Raw genomic sequence first — 24,204 nt, forward strand, 5'->3', positions numbered from 1 at the left:
TTAACACGCGCCGTACGTCAACAAACAAATCTCAGCTGTCGTCGTTAAAAATGTGTTTAATTTGATCCTAGATTTGCGTTGTGATGTAACATTGATCATCCGATGTCAACGTTTCACTTTGGGCGCGCGCTCGCTCGCCCTCGCTCTCTCTCTCTCTCTCTCTCTGTCGCTCTCTCCCTTTTTTTTTTTTTTTTTCTCTCGTCTCATGCATTCGGCATCTTCCGGCACGCATGCTGTGATGTACTTTCTGCCCGGCTCCCTCCGTGTCGCTGCTCTATGTTCAATCAGCGGACCGCAAGGATCTCGGCGTTATTCTGGAGTGGCTTTTCTGAGGGTATGAGTAGGGGGTGAAAAAAAAAAAAAAAAAAAAATCACCAGGCAGCACAGGTGGAAGGATCTTTTACGATGCTGCGGTACAGATGATTGAACACTTGGAGCATCCACTCAGCGCAATCAGCCACCGGCGCGTCCTCCTCGTCGGAAATTGAGATTCACTTTTTTTGGGGTGGACAACTAAAGGAAATCTTTTTTTCTTTTTTTTTTTGAGGGGGGAGACCAGCGTGGAGGATGTAATGTTTTCTTCCCCAAGGAGCAAATCAACCTTTTTCCTCCCACTTGCTCCAGCCGGACGTTTTTTTTTTTTTTTTGTCCCTGAGAGGAAATAACGCGGAGAAATGAGCGTCACAAGAGCTCCATTTGGATTGTGAGCTGTTTTCATTTTTCTTAAGTGCCCCCCCCCCCCCCCCCCCCCCCTCTGTTCCCTTTATCCCCCGCGTGCTCTTTCATGGCATCGCTGACCCGCTCGGCCAGACGCAAAGACGCCACTTGGCCGAGGATGTCGTCAACTTTCTGGGCTTTTGTGCTGCTCACCGCGCTTTTGGTTCTCTACTGCGGTAAGTGCTGGCGCGCGCGGGTTGGGCGCCACACCGACCGGTGCGCAAGGGATGCTCGTTTTTTTTTTCAAATTGATCTGCATATTTTGATGACACGGTATCTATTTTGCACGCGTGATGCTCCGCCGTACTCACAATCATCATCTTATCGCAACGCATTGAATCATTGCAGCCGTACAAATTGAACGAGCGCCTTGCTCAAGGGCTCCCGAGGGAGAGTTGAAGCCCTTACATGTCCAAGCCGCTCATCGATTACTCGGAAAACACACACTGGTTCTCTTTCAAACACACACGAAATTAAGTGTATGGGGGGGGGGGGGGCATCTGGCACACCGGGCAGATACCCGATTGGCTGGTGTCTTTAGGAGCGGATGTGGTGCCGTTCCATTACTTTTTTTTGGTTGTTGTCCTCACACCTATTTCCACCAGAATTTAGAGGGAGTGGGCTGTTATTCCATTGACGGGGGTTACACCTGTTCTGCATGCCAGCTTCTTAGAAAATAAGTCTAAAAGTACAATATATACTTTATATATACTAAATGTATTCAGTACAGTTAATAGACATTAATAGTAAAGCAGTAAAATGTTTTTTCATGTTTACAGAAACAATGTAACAGCCCATATATATATATATATATATATATATATATATATATATATATACACCCTAACCCTACATATATACTGTATATATATATATATATATATATATATATATATATATATATATATATATATATATATATATATGTGTGTGTGTGTGTGTGTGTACTAAATGCATTCATTCCAGTCTATTAATTTGTTTTATTTTATGACATTAATATTAAACAGTTTTTTCATGTTTACAGAAATTTAACAGCCCATATATATATATATATATATATATATATATATATATATATATATATATATATATATATATATAAAATGTATATATATATATATATATATATATATATATATATATATCCAGATATATGTGCAGATATATGAGCATTTCTCCATATATATATGTATATATATATGTATATATATATATATATATATATATATATATATATATATATATATATATATATATATTATATCCAGATATATGAGCATTTCTCCATGTATATATATACATACACACACACATATACTCGTTTTCTATATATCCTTCGAGCCTATTAATTTGTGTCCACTTTTGTGGACATTACATTTGAGTCCTCCTTTTGAACTATCCTAATAAGTCGTCGTTTGCTCAGTGGGGGACATCCTGGCCTTTCTAAAGACGACTCAGGTTTTTGGCTGGGATGCAATTGGCTTCGCTGTCTCGCTGAGAGAAAATGGACACAACAGTGGACACAAATGAGTGGGGTAATAAAGAAGAAGGATTTCTATAGCATACATCTGGGAGGGCTGCCAGTGAGAATTCTAAAGCGTACTTCAAATTGACAGCAAAGCCAACCAATCAGAATCGCTTTGAGTCAACATACCAGAGCCGGTTCATTTATTTACTTGTGTGTCCAATCCAGCCTGCTTTTGTGCGTGTGTCTTATTTGCAAGATGGACACTAGCGCCATAGGCCCCATGCCTGCAATTCACACACTCTCGCTTTCTCCCTCACACACACACACACACACACACACGTGTCCTGCGGGCCGTGCCGTTGTCGTAGACTCACCGAGGTCAGACAGTCATGTGTCAGTCACGGCCTTATCAGCACTAAACAGCGACTCCGGAGGACGCATCAAAGAGCAAACTCCTGATGAACAGCAAGTTCAATCCGACCTTATTAGGCAAATGTATTCACACACACACTTGTCCACACAGAGACCGCGTGTGTTTCCCGAGCTCACTTCTTTCCTTGCGCCCTCTTGTCTTTCTTCGGTGAATGCATGTGAGTCACGCGTGAAGAAAGATCCAGCTGGCACATTGCGCTCCGGCCCACTGCATGTGGAAAGGAGGCAGGAAAAAATACATACATAAAAAGCGTACCGATTGAATCCTAGGCCGACGATTAATGTAATTATCCTCTCTTGAAATACATTAGCAATTCATTAGCTTTGTGGTCCTGTTGCTGCCATGGAAGCATGTTTAATTGGCTACCTATATAGATAGCATACAGTGCGCTGCGTTCAAACTATATATATATATATATATATATATATAGCCCATACTACGTAAGAAGTTTTATCTCCAGCATTGTTTCTATATCAATCATCTTCTTACTTCGCTAGCAATCTTGGGATCCATGGCTAACCCATTCACAATCAAATTAAGCAGTAAAATGCACTATAGATACGCTTTTGTAACAACCCACAATCAAACAAAGCTTTACCGTTCCGCCATTTTGAAACGAGTGATGCTGACCAATAGCAGAGCAGCATCTCCGTGAGGAGACACCGACCAATAGCCGAATTGTAGTGACGCGTTGCAGGGACGGCGACTGAAAATAAGTGTAATTACCTAAAAACATAAATAGAGCCAAGCACCTAGGGTCATGACAGTTGTTTGGGCTCCAAAACTGGGAAAATACCATAAAGAGGGGATGAAAAATCTCGGTATTCCACATCGCAACATGAAAATAAGGTAAGTCAGTGACGTTGTAACACGGAGGTCCACTGCACCTTAAAATAAAGCGTGACAGGTTGATTTTTCGTGGTTTCACAACAGAAGCACTTTTCTGAGTTGGAGCTCTGACATTTCTGACTTCTTGGAGTACAATGGCTTGTCATCGGAAAAAATTCTTTTGTACGCTGACTTGTATAGCTCGAAGCGATAACTGTAACCTTCAAGTGTTGGTAAAGAGGTTCAAAACGGGACTTGCGTTCAAGCCCAGTGGCGTGCATTAGCGCCACGTTGTTTCGACATCCGAAAGGGTGAAATCCGAAGCGCCCGCAGAGCTGGCAACTTTTCACTTTGAAGATTGAGTTTGCTTTGTAACCACGGCAACGTCGGGTTGAATCAACGGCGAGGCCGGGTTTGTCAAAGTCCCGGAGCTTTTTTTTCATGGCCGCGCCTGCTTTGGGCCAATCAATGGCGGCGCTCGGGTGTTTGTTTCAGTCAGCAAGACTCGGCGTGCCCCCGAGGAACCGGACCTGGCACCAGGCAACACCTCGCCGTAATAATAAGTCTTTCATAACATCTTTAGCTCACACTCCGCTCGGCTGTTTGCTGACCTCAAGCGACGAAGCTTTCGCCGGAATTCGTGGAAGGGAATCTTTTGTATTTGTACTTTTTTTTTTTTTTGCTCTACGGTAGCTCTCAAGTGCCCGCGTTTCATCTTCTCTTGGTTTGTTCTCACTTTGGCTCCTCATCGATTCCCCGGGAGCTTTTGAAGACTCTTTCTTTTAGCTTCAAATTTTTTCTTGTCGCATTGTATTTTCTCTGACCTTCCTCAATTTCCTCCTCTACATGCTTCACACAAACTGCCACCATTTTTTTTTTCTCCATGCCACTCATTTCCTTTTTTGAGGCACTTTCTGTGCTGAAGGTCTGAGCTGACGACTGCAAGCTACTTACTGAGGTCTCTGCTCTCTCAGCAATTTTTTTCCCCTCTCAAGGCACTCATGAAGTACCTTGTGTCCTGATAATGTGCCTTTCCTTTTTCATACATAACGGGGACGTAAACATTTGAACTAAGCGGCAAACTCCGCCTGTTTTTATCCATCTTTTGCATTTTGCAACTTGCAGGTGCCTGGAAATGACCTCACAGTTGCGCAAGACTCAGGAACCAATCACTAACCTGTTTTCCAACTGTGTTGTCATTTTCGAGAATTAACAAAAAAAATGTCAAATTTTGCCGCATAATTCATAATTCTATAAATTGTGCCAATAACAATGGCTACTTGTTTCGATGGGTGTAAAACGAATTAATTTGCATCCACGGTCACTATGGAAATATACATACGAATACAGTGCACCTCACATAATAACAAAACTAAGATTTGCGATTTACAAAACAATATTTGTCTATAAATAATTTGACAGCTACAATAATTTCCAAATAAATGATTACCTTTAAATACATGTTTATCCACAAAAATGACATCACCTGCTCATGAATGAGGTTAACAAACGCTCACGGCTCACCTGGTCATGTGATGTTCCCAAGGTGAGCTGTGATTGGCTGTTACCTGAGTCCGTCTGACATCATGAAGTAGCAAAAACGGGTTTTAAATGAATTTACTGTGAGTGAAAAAAAAAAGAGTATTCAAATGAACTATGACCTTTTTCTTGCTTAAATGAGTCTTCAAATGAACTATGACCTTTTTCTTGCTTAACATGGATGAAGTTCAGTAAGACTTCAAGAAAGCAAAGTGTGGAGAGTCTCTGTCACTAAAATGAACAGGTGCGTGCAGAAAACGGGCTTATCCAGAATTGTCTGTCGTATTTTAGGTCGTTTTTATTTTATAGCAATCGGCGCACTCCTTGACAATCACGACATGTTTTTGTGGTTTAGTTAAAAACAATCTTTTATTATTTTAATAAATAGCTTTCAGTGCTATGGATTTTGGCTTGTTTTCTTTTTTTTTTTAATTGCAAAGTAGGCGGGTCAAAAGCCTTAATGCATAGGTGTCAAACTCAAGGCCCGGGGGCCAGATCCGGCCCGCCACATCAATTTATGTGGCCCGCGAAATCCTGAGCAAACCTCAAATTTCTGGTTCAAATACTAAATTTGCAAGTTGTCCTCAACATTTAAAAATTTTGGGGTAAAAATAACAAGCATTTTTTGTTCCCAATATCTCTTTTGAACAGTTTTTACCGGGCTATTATTTCAAAACTAGTTAGAAGTGGGACAAACACACCTAAAATTGATTTAATTTTACAATTATACCGGCCCTCTGACAAAAATTATAACTACAATCCGGCCCCCGATAAATATGAGTTAGACACCCCTGCCTTAATGGGTCGTAAATCCAAAAGTTTGCCCACGCTGTACTAAATTATTGTTTGAACAAATTGCTTACAAAAAGAAATAAAAGACACGGCCCACATGCGATTTACGGAGTCGGAGTTGTTAAGGTGCCAAAGTGGCGAATTGCGGGAGCTCTTTGATGATTGCTCACATTCATACGGTGCCCGTCACCTAGCATCAGCCTCCAACTTCACACGTTCCCACTCGGGCCCTCCAGGGGGGCGTGGAGGAAGGGACCGAAGAACTTGATGTCCTTTGATTTGGGAAGAGAAGAATGTGTGAGCCGCTGGAGGAAAATGAGGCCGTTTAAAGCAGGGTGGGGGTGGGGGGGGGGGGGGGGGGTGATCCACAGCAAAGAGGATCGAAAGAGGGCCGGCGAAGAATAAGAAAAACGAACCCCCCCCCTGCTGAGGAGGAAGACGAGGGCATGGTGAGAAGGGAGCAAAGAGAATCAGTCAGGGAGAGACGAGAGCGAAACACTGGCAAGATAAATGGCAGCTGCTCAACAATTTAACTGCTCGAGCTGTAAGAGGCTGTTTGAAACTCTAATCACACAAGAATGCTTCACTAGCCGCTGATTACATTCTTAAAAAAGAAAAAAAAAAAAAGAGACAATCTGCCTCTGGCTCCCTCCGCTGGAAGCTCTCGGCTGTACATTTTATTATGTATCGCTCTTTATTCATGAGGCTGTCGTCCGCTCGGGCCGGGCCGGCTAATCAGTATGCTAATCTTAGCTGCGGGGTTAGCCGCAGTTTAGCATGCTCGCGGTCCTGATGAGGGATACGCTGCCTGGCCAGCCCAATCCCGCGGCGACTGCTGATGCGTCGGGGGTCCTTATAATGTGTGCCTGTGTGATACGCAGGCAAAGTGCGCATGTGGTGCAAACGCTCAAGGGCAAACTTCACACGTTTGCCATGCTTTGTTCAATCGTGTAACATGGACAATACCCGTCAAAAGTTTTCAAACACGGTGGGTGGATGGGTTGGGTAGGTAGGTATATAGATAGACGGATGGATGGATGGATGGATAGATAGATAGATAGATCTAACAGCCTGTTAATACTCGATCCTGATAGAGTGATCGATCGATCGATCGGAAGATAGAAAGATAGATAGATAGATAGATAGATAGATAGATAGATAGATAGATAGATAGACAGATAGACAGATAGACAGATAGATAGATAGATAGATAGATAGATAGATAGATGGATCTAACGGCCTGTTAATACTCGATCTAAATAGATAGATAGATAGAGATAGATAGATAGATAGATAGATAGATAGATAGATAGATAGATAGATAGATAGATAGATAGATAGATAGATAGATAGATAGATAGATAGATAGATAGATAGATAGATAGATAGATAGATAGATAGATAGATCTAACAGCCTGTTAATACTCGATCCTGATAGAGTAATCGATCGATAGACAGACAGACAGACAGCAATCCAAACTCAAAATCAATACTTCGATAGTGTCCTATTCTGTTCCCTCTGTATACTTAAAGATTGGTAAAAAAAATTGCCATAAGCCGCAATAGGTTATATGCCGCAGGGTTCAAAGCGTAATAAAAAAAAAAAAAAAAGCAGTGGCTCATAGTGGGGAAATTTACGGTCGTCATTATGTATATTATATTCCTTGCGTGCTCTCCTGCGTTATCTCCCGTTTGTTTTGTTTATATTGTTTCACCATGAACTCGACGGACGGCTCCTAAGCGCTGTTGACGTGTCCTGATAGCTGAGGCATGTAACCGTCGCCGCGGCAAAGTACATACATATATCTGAGAGCGTACGCTCGCAGACGAAACGCTGCCTTTTTTTGAATATGTTGTCTGAGAAGCTTCCACCGGGGCTGATTCACCAGCCGGGGTAAAAAAAAAAAAAAAAAACGGGAAGAAGGAACGGGACTGGGCTGACCTCACTTGTAGGTGAACACGTGCACATATTTGAATATGTTATCCTATTTCCAGCATAGCCCGCAGCCTTCTCCTCTTCGGGGAGGGAGGCTGAGAGAGGAGCCGCTGTCAGGGAGTCGTCGAGCGGCCCCGCCGATGGCCCGGGGAGGTAAATTCATAAAAGGAAGTCAACTTGTTAAGAGAAAGGGAAACGCCACATTATGGACCCCGGGAAATTGGGCCAGAGTGCGTATACATATTTGAAGAGCTTTTCAGACGGCGCCGTTGCAAAATTTAGAGAGCGATGAGCGCTTCTACCAAGCGGCAGAGAGAGAAAGGGGGGGGGGGGGGGGGGGGGTATATTTGCAATTATGCCATAATGAGCGCTCCGCATACGGAAAACCTCAACTTTTGTAAGTCAAGTAAGACATATTACCATTTTGCAACTTGAAATATCAAATATTAAGCAGGCGTGGGATCTCTGATGTTAAATGGACCCGAAGACGGGCGTTTCAAATTGCGGAGATCCCCGGGTTGGCGTCCGCCGGGCCGCCGCTCTCGGCTACGAGGCGCCGGCCCATCCGTCATCTCACGGAAATTGAAAATGTGGCGAGGTCAGCACACTTTGAGGCAATTACATCACGCCGGGACGTACTCGTTTATGGCTGACGCCAACAGCTTGGGGAACATCTTCACCAAGGAAAAAAAAAAAATCGTTATTCTAAAAGTAACTTTTAAATAATGAACTGCGGTTAAAGCAGGAAAATCAAAGGTTTCTTTAACCCTTGTGGCATTATGTTGCAAATTTTGGAAATTCCTTTGATTTTTTTCAATTTATCGTAAAAGAATCAATGGAAAAACAAAAAACTAGGGAGCTGAAATTTCCAGCAGATTATTAAAACGTACAAATTTTTTATGCAACAATTCTGACAAATGTGTGTGTTTGCAGCTGGACATGCTGGATTTTGTGTATAGGAATAATTGTCCAAATTTTGGACCATGTAAAACCATTATAATTACAATTTTTGCAATGCATTTTAATAGAATTTATCACATTGATTTTCCTGCAATCGTCGCAAAATTTTGTTGAACGGCAGTCAAACAATGTCAGCGAAGAGAAAATCCTTTGGTTACTTGTGTTTCACCTCAAGACAGTAGGTGGCGGTAGACCAGTTAATGGCTGTCTTAATATGCCATCATCAGAATGGTGGCGGCCATTTTGCCACCTGCCATCCACCCAGCCACCTAAAACTGCCATCTCCCCAAAAATCACACTAACATGCATTGACATTTACAAAACAAATTTGCTCCTGAAATGTTGACTGTCCCATTAGCAATTAATGTGTTCTTGGGGGGGAAGGAATGCTAACACCAAAATATCATGGCTTCAAACTAATCTTGTCATTTTGATTTGGTTTCAAACACGTTTATCGTTATTTTGATGACACCAAGAAAACCCGCCATTGTTTCTGTTAAGAAAACTTGATAGAAAGCTGAAGGCTAGGCTAGGCTAAGCTATCCTTATTAGGGTTGTAAGTAGTTTAAATCACGTCACTCCAAAGGTAAATAAGATTTCATTTTTCCTTTATATTTTATATTATTTGTTTGATGTTATTTAATTATATACATGTCAATCATATATATATATATATATATATATATATATATATATACTCATTTTGTATATGTATCTAAAATTTGTATGCTTTTATCTGCGGTTTTGCACACATTAGCTAATTAGCATAGTTAGCCCAGGATATTACGATTTCCAATTTTGAACGGATTAATTTCATATGGCGGGGGGTGCGCTCCATGGGCAATTAAACTTTGACGGCTATTCCTTTTTACGTCAGGCTTTGGTCCGTCTGGTTTGACATGAGCGGAGATCCAAAAAGCTTTGTTTTACTTTTAGCTTTGAAACTAGTCCTTTTTAAGTCGAGGGAGGCTTGTGCTTAATTGGGTCAGAATTTCGACAGGAGTCTGGCGCTGTGCCTCCCTCTCGAGAGGATTCGCGGATGCACACTTGTGCATGTTTTGCCTTGGGCCAGTAAGCCCATCCAGAGAGAGATGCTAAAGCTAACCCTCCCCTCCTACCCGCTAGCACCCCCTCCCACCTCCTTTCCTTTATTACTACAAAAAGCAATTGCTTGGAAGAAAATGCCCGAATGGTGCTTTGAATTCCTGGAGGGGCCCATCACGGAGACACGGCCCACGGAGCTGAGACAGCTAGCATCTGGAGCAAAGACGGCGGTGGCGTGAGCGTGGGGCGGGGGGGGGCGGAGGCAGCGAAATGGCGAGCGTGAGACAGACGGAGCCAGAGGTCGACGAGGGAGCCGTAGGAAGTGCTCGGAAAGAAAAGAGATTGCGGGGGGGGGGTGGAGCCAATGTGACAAAAGACAGACAGACGACAACGGCGAGACGCTCGGCCAATTGACAGCCGGCCGGGGAATAAAGTCAACTAACACGAGGAAGCGGTGTGCAGACGGAGCAGCCCGGAGGCTCTCTGAAGCGAAAACAAATATTACATTAGAAGAGACAGAAGCCATTTGTCACAACGGGCGGCCTGAGAGCTCGTTAAGGTGGCGCTTGATCTACACCAAAATTGTGCTGAAGTCAACTCCGTTCAATCAATTACCCCCTCTTGAGACGGCAAACTTTGCCCACTCTCAAAGTTCTAGGATCTCCGGCGGGTCCCTTACCCGGCGTCCTAGCCCCCGCCCACCTCAGCGTGCTGACAGCCCCGATTCAATGTTTAATGTGTCTGGCGAGCCAAATCTGCGGGACGTTTACGGCCTCGGTGACAGCTGCACTTTGTGTGCACCCGCATGTCATCGAGTCACGAGCTGGTTTCAAGTCAAGCGGGGCGGCGAGCTTGTGTGTGGGGGGGGGGTCATACGCTTGGCTTGGCGCCACGGGCTGCATTATCCCCCGCCCCGTTTTTAAATTGATACCCAAGCGCTCTACTGGTTTGTTCTTGGATTGGTCATTGTATCGCCGCTGAATGAGTTGGTGATGACGGTTGATTTTCATGTGAATCATCGCACCTGAGTGGCCCTTCTACTGCCTTTCAGCCAGAAAAGGCAATCTCTTCACGTTACGACGAAGAAACGCTCATTAGTCCCTCGCCGGGTTTCGTAGCAACTCCAAATGCGTCTTGTGAGGCTTTCGGTTGAACACGGATGATGTTTACAAGCCTTGGAATGGACTCGGTCGTTCGGACAGTTTGACCTTGTGCACTTACTTTGCAAACTATACACGATGCATTTTTTTTCCGAATTTTGTAATGGCCTAATAATTAAAGATATTTATGAAGATTTTTTCCCTTCAACCTCTCAAATTGTTCCGTGGAGTTAACCCTACTTATGTAGATACAATTTTTTACTCGAATCAGCTTGTCAGTTAATAAGAGGGTTAGGGTTAGGAGTTAGGGTTGACAAAATGATTTTTTTAGCTTTTATTTTAGATTTTTAAATAAAATCCGTCAACCGCTCACATTTTTTTTTAGATTTTTTAGGGGCTTTTTTTTTTTTTTTTAGATTTTTTTTCCTTCAACCAATAAGATGACAAAATTATAAGATGACACAATAATCAAATTTATTTTATTATTTATTTATTTATTTATTTTAGATTTATTTCCTTCAACGACTCAAATTGTTCAGTGGAGTTACCCACACATATGTGAGTTCAATTTTATACCACCCACAAAAAAAAGAAAAATTGTATCAGTTTCTTCGGAAATTAAACATGTATAACCAGTAAAAAATAGCACTTTATAGCAATTATGAACATTTTGGAAGCCACCCATACAGCATCAGCCTCAATTCATCATTCAACTTGTCAGTTAATAAGATGACAAAATAATTACATTTATTTGATTCATCACCTAGGGAAAAAAAAAGCTATTGGTATCGCTTTTGGGATCTGTAGCGCAGCCTTACCCTCACTGCAGGACATTTACCACATCGGGGTTCTGCGTATGCAACATCATCAAGGACAGGACACACCCACAAAACGAACTGTTTGAAATGCTGCCATCAGGCAAACTCTACAGGAACCTGAGGGCCAGGACTGCCAGACTGGAGAACAGCTTTTACGCGCAGGCCATCGAGATTCTCACAAACTAATCTCCCTCCTACTGCACGCATAAACAATATCTTGCACTTAAAAAAAAAAAAAAAAAAAAACTAACGGGATATTCTGCACAACCATATTAGCATCATTGTCTCTGTTGTTTATTTCTATGTATTTATTGCTCAATTATGGATTGTACTCTGCTGCTCGGGGAAGTGAACGGAATAATAATTTCATCGCATGGTACCTGTGAAAATAAATCTCTTAAAATCTTGACAAGTCAATCGACATTGGCTTGAAAATCCAGCGCAGTTCTTGGTTCTGCGGTACTAGGAAAAATCAAGCTATTTGTCTACTGAATGTGATTTTCTATTTACTTGTGAGAATACACACATTTTTGCACTGTGAGAGAGCAGGAATGTATTTTTCAGCTTTGGCGCTAATTGCAACATGTCTCTGAACTTGTGAACCAAGCAGGTTTGACCTCAGATTAGCCAGTCCTGACTCTGTTTGAACCCACCAAAGACGGCTTTACCAGCAGTCGGAAAAAAAGGCTTGTTAGTGGTATTTGTTTCTCCTCTGGCTTCCATTCTTTGGATGTGAGAATGATATGGAAATTGCAACCCGCCTGCCCTCATTTATCTAACCGCCGCCGCTGCTCCAACAGCCGTATTGGCATGCGGAAACAATGAACTGATTTGCGGCGGCTGCTGTAGTCGGGAGTAAAAAGGGGATACGGGGAAAGATTTGATTTGAGACCCCGTGTGGCTCAGAGGAGGGAGGATGAGAAGAACCGGCGGCCGCGCTCCTACGATGGACCGCATGCGTAGCGTGCCACTAACGAGATGAATCCAACATCAAAATACATGTAGGGATTCAGAACACAACAAAGGTAAATACCATAAGTCAAAAATAAACACCGATATCGCCTTGGGTCTACAGAGTATGTAATGTCGCTGACATTTGAAGCTACCGTATTTTCCGCACTATAAGGTGTGCTGGATTATAAGGCGCATAGAATAGAAGCTACGGTAGTGGCTGGGGTAATGCATCAGCTCAACAACAATCAGATAAGTCTGACAAACTTTATTAATAACAAACCTGTCGGAACCAGAAGAAGCAAATGCACAAATGAATTCATTGCGTTGAATTAAAGCGATTTATATTAAATTGATAGTTTTGCACTGGGTATCATTTTATTTCATTGTACTGAAAAAGTTAACTTTCTGTGTGTTTCCATAGTAATCCATGTATTCATATATATATATATATATATACACACAAAAAATTACACAAAAGTAAATAAAAGTAATAAAAGTAAATAAAATATTAAGTAAGGTACTTAAATCCCATTAAATGATGTACTGTACAATAATGGCCGTAGCTTACAAATATAATATAAAGCTAAAAAGTGTATGTATATGTGTATATATATATATATATATATATATATATATATATATATATATATATATATATATATATCGGCAATTTTGGATTATAAACTGTCACCTTTCCAAAGTTTTGAAGCTTTTTAACATTATGCGGTTTAAATATCATTTTTTTCCCGTATCACCTTGAGTTTAAAGTAGAGCCAATAAATGTTTTGAAAAAAATCCATCCGTGACAGCTCGTTCTTTACAAATATTTCATTTAATAATGTGGCGACTCATGTTTATTAATACGAGGCGGCAAATAGATGCATAAACTACTTTTCTCGGCTGTATTTTTAGCCTCGTGGCTAGTGTTTTGTAGTCTGTCATTTTGGTTGAATATTTATATTTACCGTAAATAGATTGTGTTCAATTGGGAATAACGTTTTTTTTATTCACGTACATCTTGAAAGAAGACATTTTTGGGCGTTCATTTGAGTACTTTTTATCTTTATTGCCTACTTAAAACCCCGTAAATTCGTTTCAACACATGATAGGCTGCGAGTGCGACATTAGCGTTGTTCCGTTTCAATTTCTATGCGAGGCGCATGTGGGGAATGACTGGCTTCCCTGCAGGGTTTTTCTCGGCGTGTGCGCGCGTGACATCGGTGAACGTATACAATACCCGACCTGATTCCTCATGCCAGCAGCTGACTCCTGCTGCCATACATGCTGTATAGTATCCGCCGATGCCATATGTCGAAGAAGATTACCGGCGCTCATTAGCATGCCGTGACTATTCCCGGCTTATAAAGGCTTTGATTGTTTGCCGCCGCCCGATTCCATGTGACGGCCCAATGAGCTAATTAGCGTCCTGATGCCGCTTCAGCAAGCCGTAACATTATTTATTAGACGGTACCAGCCCATTCACCGGCCGGCGTCAGACTCTCCGCGCTTGGCTTTTCCCAACACAGGTGATTATGAAATCATGTCAAATATTGTTTTCCCGAAAGAATGAACCCGCCGCTTCTGCATGCTGAAATATGCGATACACCCTAGAGATTTTTTTTTTTTTTACCATACTCCCTTGCTATCTGCGCCTCGGTCCCGCTCCGTCTCTTTTATACACAATATCTCCTTCCCTCCTGAGGCCTTGGCACTGATAAAGCCTCCCATTGTTACAATGACAGCGGAACATGTGAGTTGCGCCTGCTTCTCAAGGCTTGAAGAGCTCATTACGACGTCTCGGAGGGGACCCAATTGGCAACAACCTGTACGTGTGAGCGCGCGCGGGACAGCTCTCAAATTGCTTCTATTGTGAATTGGACCGCTTGGTATCGGTCTACTTTCCTTCACTTGAATCCAGCATATGATCACATGGAGATCATCTGATTACACTTGAAAATTTGTTGGGGTCAAAAATGGCCCAATTTGGGTCAAAAAGGGGCTGACCGAACTTTTAGGTAAGTCGTTCATTTTCTGTAGCCGCAAGGGTCGCAGGCTCGCTGGTGCCTATCCCAGCTGACTTCGGGCAGTAGGCGGGGGACAACCTGAATTGGTTGTCAGCCAATCATAGGGCACACAGAGACAAGCGACCATTCACGCACCCAATCACACCGAAGGACAATTTAGGATGTTTGAGAGGAAGCCAAAGTGCCCGGAGAGAACCCCTGTGGGCTCGGGGACAACATGCAAACCCCACCCAAAGTTGATTTGAACTCGGATCCCAGAACTGTGGGACGTGCTAACCACTGCGCCACTGAACGGCCCTTTGGTTATTCATTTTATCCAAAATATTATTCAGTTTGACCCAACATTTGGGGGATTTATTCTACCCCAAATGTGTCAAAATTAGGGCTAAATTTTACATCAAGTATTTTTATTGAAGCTTCTAAAAACTAATATTTTGATTTGGCTTGTGATAGCTTTATTTAATCATTTATTATCATTATTTTCCTTGGTGGGTGTTTAACTCTAAGACGGTACACCAAAAATGTTCAAATAACTAATTAATTTTACGCCAATGAGCGATTAGTAACTTTAAAGTAAAACTATGTCAACCAATCTTTTTGCCTTTGTGCTGTTAAATTGTTAGACTTGCTTGCAGTGTCTTTTTTTAACATTAACAAAACAAAAACGCAATATAAATCAACTTGCAACAACTGTTGTTTTTTTACAGCGTTTACATGGGTTACAGCTTAGTCTAATATTGAAAAAAAATAACCAAGTGCATCAAAGTTCCTGAAACTAAATAAAAATGCTCATTTTATTGCAATTACACTTTACACGACAAAACAATGCCTTTCCCTTGGGGTCATCTGCACCAAAAATTTCACACGAATGTTTCCCACCAAATACGCCAATAGGGGGAGCCCTAGAGTTAATGACTTGCTGAATAAGTCTTAATAACTCTGCTTAATGAAAACACAAGGCTATCTTTTATGATAGCTGTCATAGATGGAAATGTCCCCCGAATAAATAAAAATCACTCGGTAAGGGATAGTCGATGGATGGATCAATCCCACACACTCGCACCGTTGTAATTACCTAATTAGTCACCGCCCGCAGAGGCCACAGGCAAGTCGACATGCTTACAGCTTCCGGCGGAGGAATGAATCCAAGGGAGCTCCTGGCTATTTCCTGTCGGGTCGGTGCTGTACAACTTTAATCACCGCTATAATCGTTCTATAAGATGAGAAGATCCATCAATTGGCCTCTGCTCCTCACCGTACATTATAAAGTGGATGTTATCAATATATTATGACATTATATTGCAAATAATTACTCGCGGTAAGTATCAACGATCCGGTCAGGAGAAATTCGAATTACATGTGTTATAAAATAGTGTTTAATTCAAATATACTTGCGCTAAAGACGTTTTTTTCACTGCTTACGCCATCTGAGATATCGGATAAATGGGTTAAATGGGATTAAATTTAATAATAAAATTGATTTGTCATTTATTTCGACTGTGAATGAGCCGTTAGCTTAGCGACGCGTGCTTACACGAAAGCCGGCATTGGCTACAACTGTTGAAAGATTTGTCTACTGTTTTTTTTGCATGGGTCACTTTAACCCTTGTGGCACTTTGTTACAATTTTTTGCAATTCCTTTGATTTTTTTTTTTTATGATATAAAAAAATCAATGGGGCAAAAAACACAAGGAAGCTGAAAATTCCAGCAGAGGATTACAACATGTAATTTTTCAAACGATTCTGACATTTACATGAGATTGCGACTTAACATGCGAGATTTTGTATGCAAAAAGAATTGTTGTCCAAATTTTGGACCATATAAAACCATTATAAATCAAGTTTTTGAGATGCATTTTAGTAGGATTTATGACATTGATTTTCCTGCGATTTTTGCAACATTCCGTTGAGCGGTGGTTAAACTATGTCAGCAAACAAAAAATTCTTTGATGACGTGTTTCACCTTAAGCGAGTAGGTGGCAGTAGAGACTAGTTAATGTGTCATCGTCTCTTCACAGGCTACAAAGAGAGACCATTGCAATTTTCAATTTTTTGTAGGCGATAATACATTTAACTTACATACCTATGGACAGAAGTGATGCCACTGAACAATTTGTGTGGTTGAAAGAAAAAATGTTCACAAATAACTTCAATTATGAGCCAGAGTTGGCATTGTACTTCTTTGCAAGGAGTGCAGTGAAGTGCAAAGAATCCAAAGAGTGCTGTCGTGTCTCATTTTGGACACTGGGCGGCACCGACGTCATGATAAATGATGGAAGATATGAAAAACTCATGAAGAAGAAGTCATGCCGGCATATCAAATACGGAAGCGCTGCGTGCTAACTGCTAAACTGTAAATAGAATATATTTAAAATGAAAAACCGATTGTTGCTAATCCAAAATGAATGTTCCTAATAGTCTCAATGTCACTCCAGGCCTGAATAACTTCATTTTCATTTTTTTTCCCGTGGACTATTTGCATTCACGCTAACAGCGAAGCCTGGACCTTTGCACGAGGGCAACGGACAGCTTGCCTCCTCCGCACGAGCTCGGCGGCCCTCACAGGTCAACAAGTCGCTCTGCAACACTTGGTAGCACGCTCTCTATGCAAAATCTTCTTCAGTTCCCTGACGGGCATGTAAAATTTAGGCGCAATTTGCCTTGCAGTCTGATTCGGGCGGCAGCCTTTAAATAAGCCATAGATTTCCTCCTTTCTCGCTTTCATCAGGGTAAGCACACAAACTCTGGGATGATTCAGGCGGAATTGAATGCTCACTCTATTTTCTGCTCCTCCTGAACTCCCCTGAAGGTTCTTTATTGAATAGAGGCTGTAAAAAGGAGAGCGGAAACACCGTACTGCGTGCGCACTGGAAGGTCCGCGTTGTATGGATTGAACTTTGCGGGGGTTCCAAAACCTTTTGGAGTCAGGGACCCTTTTTAGGAAAGGCAGATGTTTGCGGAAACAAAACAGAAAAAAAACGACATTGAAGACAATTTGGTCGTCCGTTACTGTTTTCTATCAATCCAAATTTCATGTACGTAATTCTCTCTGTATTTTCTTGGTTTGGACTGCTTTTTATTTGTCGTTTTCTCACTAGATGAAGTGGACCGTCTTACAAACGCATCCGTTGCTCAGTAGAAAGAAAATCAAGTCAAATTGAATTCAGAAAGCACATTTAAAAAAAAAAAAACATGGTCAACAAAGTGCTGTACAATGAAATAAAAGTGCAAGTAGTGACATAAAACAAAACACGGAAAAACGAGAGGTGATGATGATGACGTGGATTTTGTGTGTCAGACAAATGTCTACATTTTTAAATTTTTTAAAAATATATTCAACTGGTTTGACTTGATTATTTAATTGACAAGTCATGAAATACTCCATAATCTATAAAATTTTTAAAAATATATCACACTAGTTGACTTGATTGCTTTTTTGATTAATAAAGTCACAATTTCACTGAAAATAATACTATAATTAGCACTATATATATATATATATATATATATATATATATATATATATATATATATATATATATATATATATATATAATTTTAAACATTTAAACAATTTTAAATATATACAATATAATACACTAGTTGACTTGATTGCTTTATTGTTGAATAAATATAATACAATAAGCACTATATATATATATATATATATATATATATATATATATATATATATATATATATATATATATATATATATATATATATATATATAATTTTAAACATTTAAACAATTTTAAATATATACAATATAATACACTAGTTGACTTGATTGCTTTATTGTTGAATAAATATAATACAATAAGCACTATATATATATATATATATATATATATATATATATATATATATATATATATATATATATATATATATATATGTAAAAGCATCAATTTAAAAATTACGTATCAGAAAATATTGTTCTTAATGCACTTAAGTATCAGTTATATAATTAAACAGCTGGGATTTATTGTTTTGGATTTCAAAACACATGAAAAAACATCCCTGGCATTGAATGAGTTAATAACCCAAATTATTTCCCCACAGACCTCACTTTGAGAACCACTGCACTACAGATTGAGTTTGCAATGTCCAGCGATATTTGAATGCACCGTACGTCTCGTCTTGCATCGCAACCGATATCACAAATGTAACGGATTGTTTTGCTAATGTCGCAAAAATGCCTTCTTTCATATTCAGGATTTAAGTCAACACATTTAATTTTTCATGCGCCCTTGCTGTTTATTCCCAAGCCAACAAAATACCTTGAGTCCTTTTAGCTTTGTTTTTATGTCTTTAACAAAACTAACTCCCTCTGAGTTGATACCGGAGGACTGTTCTCGGAGTGAGTTTTTTCTCTGGGCTTTTTTTCTGTATATGTCCCGAATTGTCGAATATTTGCACTTGGACGTTGGCGTCTTTCTCCCGCTTACAAAAGGCGACCCACCTGACTGCGTTGATGGCTCGGCGGTCGCTGTCAATCATCGTAAGCCGCTACAGCGCATACGCTTGAGCCTTTGCAGCCACAATGCTAATTCTAATCGTACAAGCTTGACTTTACAATTGAATTTTTTTTCCTTCGCGTTTTTTTTGGACGAGACCATTAAACGCTGCTGGGTGGCATTTTTTTTCCCTTTTTTTATGCAAGGAAGTGGTTAAATGTTGTGTTTAGATGTCATTGTCATAAAAACCCTCTGCTGAATTGTCGTAAATGAAGGAAACCAAAGAGATGTAACCAAGACCAATACAATAAAACAGAACATGAATTTGGACTTAACCCTAAACAAACATCTTTGGGATTAACTGAATTGGCGCATTACTAAATGTCTGAGACATTTTTTTTTTATATACTGTACTTATTCACACTGGTACTTCTACTTACAAAACTAATTTGTTCTGGACGTAATTTAATAACGTGATGTTTTCATAGTAGAGATGCTTTTTACATGTAAATAGTTTAATCCGTTCCAAACCCCAAAGAATGCTCCTAAACCCTTTAAATGAGTATCATTACATGATAAAAATGCATCAAACATTGTCACAAATACATATTAGAATTATATCAATGCCTAGTAATCAAAATACATCATGTCAAGAATAATAAAAACGTACCCAAACCCTTCTAACTCATATAAATTATAGCAGTTGACAACATGAATGCAGTTCACCTGTTTGCCTTGAGATGGTGCTGGTGTGTTGGCGATGAGTGCAGAGAGAGAGAGAGAGAGAGAGAGAGAGAGAGAGAGAGAGAGAGAGAGACAGAGAGAGAGAGAGAGAGAGAGAGAGAGAGAGAGAGAGAGAGAGAGGGAGAAAACCCTTTTAGGATGTTTATATATATATATATATATATATATATATATATATATATATATATATATATATATATATATATATATATTATTAGTATTATTACTTTGAGTATGTAAGTCTGCTTAGGTTTAGTTTGGGGTTATGCAAAGTTCTTCCTGTACGATGTCATCGCTAAACGCGAATGTCAGGTATGCTAGCAGAAAATGTTGCATTTGTGTTTTTACGTGAATGTGTACGATGTTAGCCGTAACTAACGTCAATTTTGAGCTTTTTAGTTCGACGGTAAAAATTGTTGGTGGGAGGCGTGGATGAAATCTCTCGTTACTAGAGACGATATTTTTCCACCGAGTCGTTTCGTACTCTGAAATTTTCATCACAAAAGGCGTTCGTAAGTAGAGGTAACCACTGTATATCGTACTTATAAACCGTACTACGCGGGACATCTTATCTTCATCCTAGCGGACTGCCGAGTAGTAGCCATGAATGCGGGAGCTACTGAGAGGATTGCTTTGGGCTTTAAAACGCGCTATTCCACTTGTAAGCTCTCGCTAAAAGGATGTGCAAAGCGAGAGCGGGATCAGGTGAAGCGCGTCAACACTCCAGAGACTTGCCACGGCTTTGTGAGGCGGCATGCATTATCTGAAAAGTAGAGCCGCTTTCATGGCGTCCATCAATCAAAACACTCCTGATTTATCTGTTTTGAGGAGAGGGGGAAACTCAGCATGTCAGCTTAAAAGTGGCTTTAAATCTGATAGGAACAAACCCAACTTTGACCGTAAAACAACCGGGATATTCTTTGATGGGATCCGCATCGCGCGAGCGCTTGGCCTATGCGCCAAAATCGATTCATCTTCTAACGCGTTCATACATCAACGCGATGTCCTGACCAAGTCCTAAAAAGTTATTAGACGAGTCTTAATAAAAATCAAACATAAAAGTGACAGGCAGCGAGTGGAAAGGTGAGGGAGTGAAATGCGATGTGATTATTTCGCTAAGTTTATTAAAGGCCTGCTGACACCATGTTGTAAACTACGAGCGAGCGACTGATTTACGGACAAATAAAGGAAAAAAAATATGAAGTCAAATTAAAAAGTCTTGTGCTTTGATTCAATGTTGGCCACGCAGTTTGAAGCAAATTGATCGCCTATTGAATATTATAATTTATTGTTATAGCTACAGATTTAATGGGAGTCAATCTTCACACACACACACACACACATATATATATATATATATATATATATATATATATATATATATATATATATATATATATATATATATATATATATATATATATATATGTGCGTGTGTGTGAATGTGTACACCCTTTCTGCCCAGAAATTTTTTTGCTCCCCTTCACTTTCTTTTTGGATTTAAAGGACGCACTTGAGTGACTCTAGGGGGGCCAAGACCCCTTCTGCAATCATAGAAATGTGATGGATTTCATCACTGAGGCAGAAGGATTGTGCTCTCCCGAGGTCTTTGTGGAGGTGGGATCCTTCTCAGGTGTGCGCCTACTCACCACGGCAATGAAGTCTCCACAATTTTGGGAGTGTTTCGCTTGATAGGACCTCGTCCAGGACAGTAAGCCCTGATCTCAGAGTCCTCAGGTGACCATACATACATACATATATATATATATATATATATATATATATATATATATATATATATATATATATATATATATATATATATATATATGTTTCATAATCGAGCAAATAATAAGGGAGGCAATAAAACAAAACTTTATATATATAATCGAGCAAATAATAAGGGAGGCAATAAAACAAAACTTTATATATATATATATATATATATATATATATATATATATATATATATATAGTTTTATTTTCATATGCATAGCAGTACCACACAATGAAATTATTACTTCACACTTTGTTTCATAATCGAGCAAATAATGAGGTAGGCAATAAAACAAAACTATATATATATATATATATATATATATATATATATATATATATATATATATGTATGCATCTCGTAGCTTAGCAATATAGCTATCACATCACTAAGCTTCTTTGGTGGCTGTATGAACTCTCCCGAGTAAAGATTGACTGTTTTCGCCTGGTTGGTTGATGCATGTAAGAAGGGCATACGGCTGCAATTTGGCTCTTCTCTTGTGAGTGACAGCTACTTCTGAACTATTTAGCTCCCCACTTGTGGCTTTGGAGTCCCTTCATGCAGCTAGCAGTCGCCTTGACAGCAACCTCGGAAAGCTTCTTCTATTTGCTGGCGTTTGCTCAAAGCTTGAGCTGTGTTTGATATATTGAAGACGTGCTCCTTTGAGATGATGTCATGCCTTTTGGATGGTATTGGGTTAAACAAGTGTTACAATTTGTACCGTGTCATTATAGAATATAAAATCCGCCTTAAGTCTCTAAAAATTCAAATTGAGATATTGATATATTATAATTCTAGACTTAATTCAATTTAAAATAATATATATCGCAAGGAGATTTTAGCAATTTGTAAATTTAAATACCTAGTCTTGAGAAAAACACGTTTAAAGTTTTGGCAAATTCATTTTTCCCTGGTGTGCACTGTCAAATGATCCCCTATTTTCATAAACTTTCATTACATTTTTTGTATTATCATATGATATGTATATAAATGTTCAAAATTGCTCAAAATTGACGTTAGTTACGGCTAACATTGTAGACATTCACGTAAAAACACATATGCAACATTTTCTGCTAGCATGCCTGACATTCGCGTTTAGCAATGACATCGCACAGGAAGAACTTTGCATGACCCCAAACTAAACCTAAGCAGACTTACATACTCAAAGCAATAAAAAAATTATATATATATATATATATATATATATATATATATATATATATATATATATATATATATATATATATATATATATATATATATACACCCACCCATTTTCAGGGGCTTTCAAGGCAACTCGACTGCCACATCCTGTTAAATTACGTTTGTTGTTTTGACATATTCCCGCTGAACCGATTACATAAAATATTTTTTTCCCCCTACATTTGTGATGGCTCAAGCTCGAGAGGATCCCGGAGCTCAAGCACTTGCCAAAAACAGTTTATCAGTGAAATATAGGAAGTAAAAACAAACACAAGGGGGAAAAAAATAAAATAAATAAAAAAAACCTGAGGGAATTGCCAGCCGCATTAATGTCACATCAGCATCCTTCCACCAAAATCCACTTGGGGGTGGGGGTGGGGGGTGGGGGGGGGATACGTACATGCCTGGATACGTATTATACGTATTTGCCCCCCCCCCAACACAACATGTGCCTACTGCACTTCACTTTTATCAGCCCCAAAAACATCTGATCGATTCCCCTGGTTTACACAAGTAGAAACAAGCCAAACGTGCTTTTGCATCTTTACAGGAAGAGCTGATAAAGAGCCAGCAGGAAGCTCCCAGATTGCACCTGGTTGTGTGATGATAAAATTGCAGGTCATGGCTCACAGCGCGCATCGGGGTTCGGGCCAGCGGAAGAAGGATGAGCTTGACGTTTTTGCTTTCTTACTTATTATCCTGAAGCCGACTAAACTGCCATTTGAACGGCTTTCGCATACTTCAAATTTCTCTCGTCGAAGCTCCCCCACAAAGTGCCAGCGTGCAATACCAAAGTATTTTATTATTACATAACACGACATAAATGTTTTATCATTATTATTATTACTATTACAGTATCATTATTATTATTATAATGACCAATAGGGCCTTGAGGCAGGGCTTTTTCTAGCATGCGGAGTCAATATGAATGCAGTTCCTAATAATAATAATAATAATAATAATGAGAGTCAATTAAAAATGGAAAGCAAGTAAACTAGGATTTTTTCAAATGATTTTTAGATGATTTTATCACGCTAGGAAGCGAGAGACAGTTCGGTTTATCATCACTGGCATGCGTTTAATGAGAGTCAATTAAAAACAAATGCTCGTAAATTAGTAAGCTAGCTAATGTTACTAGCTCATTAACTAACCTGATGGTAGCAGGGATATGATATATTTTCAATGTTTCTTTAATGAGAGTCAATTAAAAAAAAATGCTCGTAAATTAGTAAGCTAGCTAATGTTACTAGCTCACTAACTAACCTGATGGTAGCAGGGATATGATATATTTTCAATGTTTCTTTAATGAGAGTCAATTAAAAAAGAATGCTCGTAAATGAGTAAGCTAACTAATGTTACTAGCTCACTAACTAGACTGTTGGTAGCAGGGATATGATATATTTTCAA

General features: G+C 39.7%; 1 protein-coding gene across 1 annotated transcript in view; it reads left to right on the plus strand.

The window, feature by feature from the left end:
* Positions 1-224: 224 nt before the first annotated feature.
* tafa5a (TAFA chemokine like family member 5a) overlaps positions 225-24,204 on the plus strand; it is a 146,866-nt gene continuing 122,886 nt past the window's right edge. Inside the window, exon 1 of the mRNA XM_088406282.1 lies at positions 225-893. Within this exon, the coding sequence (XP_088262408.1) occupies positions 785-893 (109 nt within the window). The 5' untranslated portion in view covers positions 225-784. The remainder of the gene's footprint in view (positions 894-24,204) is intronic.

Source organism: Hippichthys cyanospilos, chromosome 22 (assembly GCF_059441005.1).
Source record: "Hippichthys cyanospilos isolate Australia breed blue-spotted pipefish chromosome 22, RoL_Hcya_1.0, whole genome shotgun sequence".
NCBI classification, from domain to species: domain Eukaryota; kingdom Metazoa; phylum Chordata; class Actinopteri; order Syngnathiformes; family Syngnathidae; genus Hippichthys; species Hippichthys cyanospilos.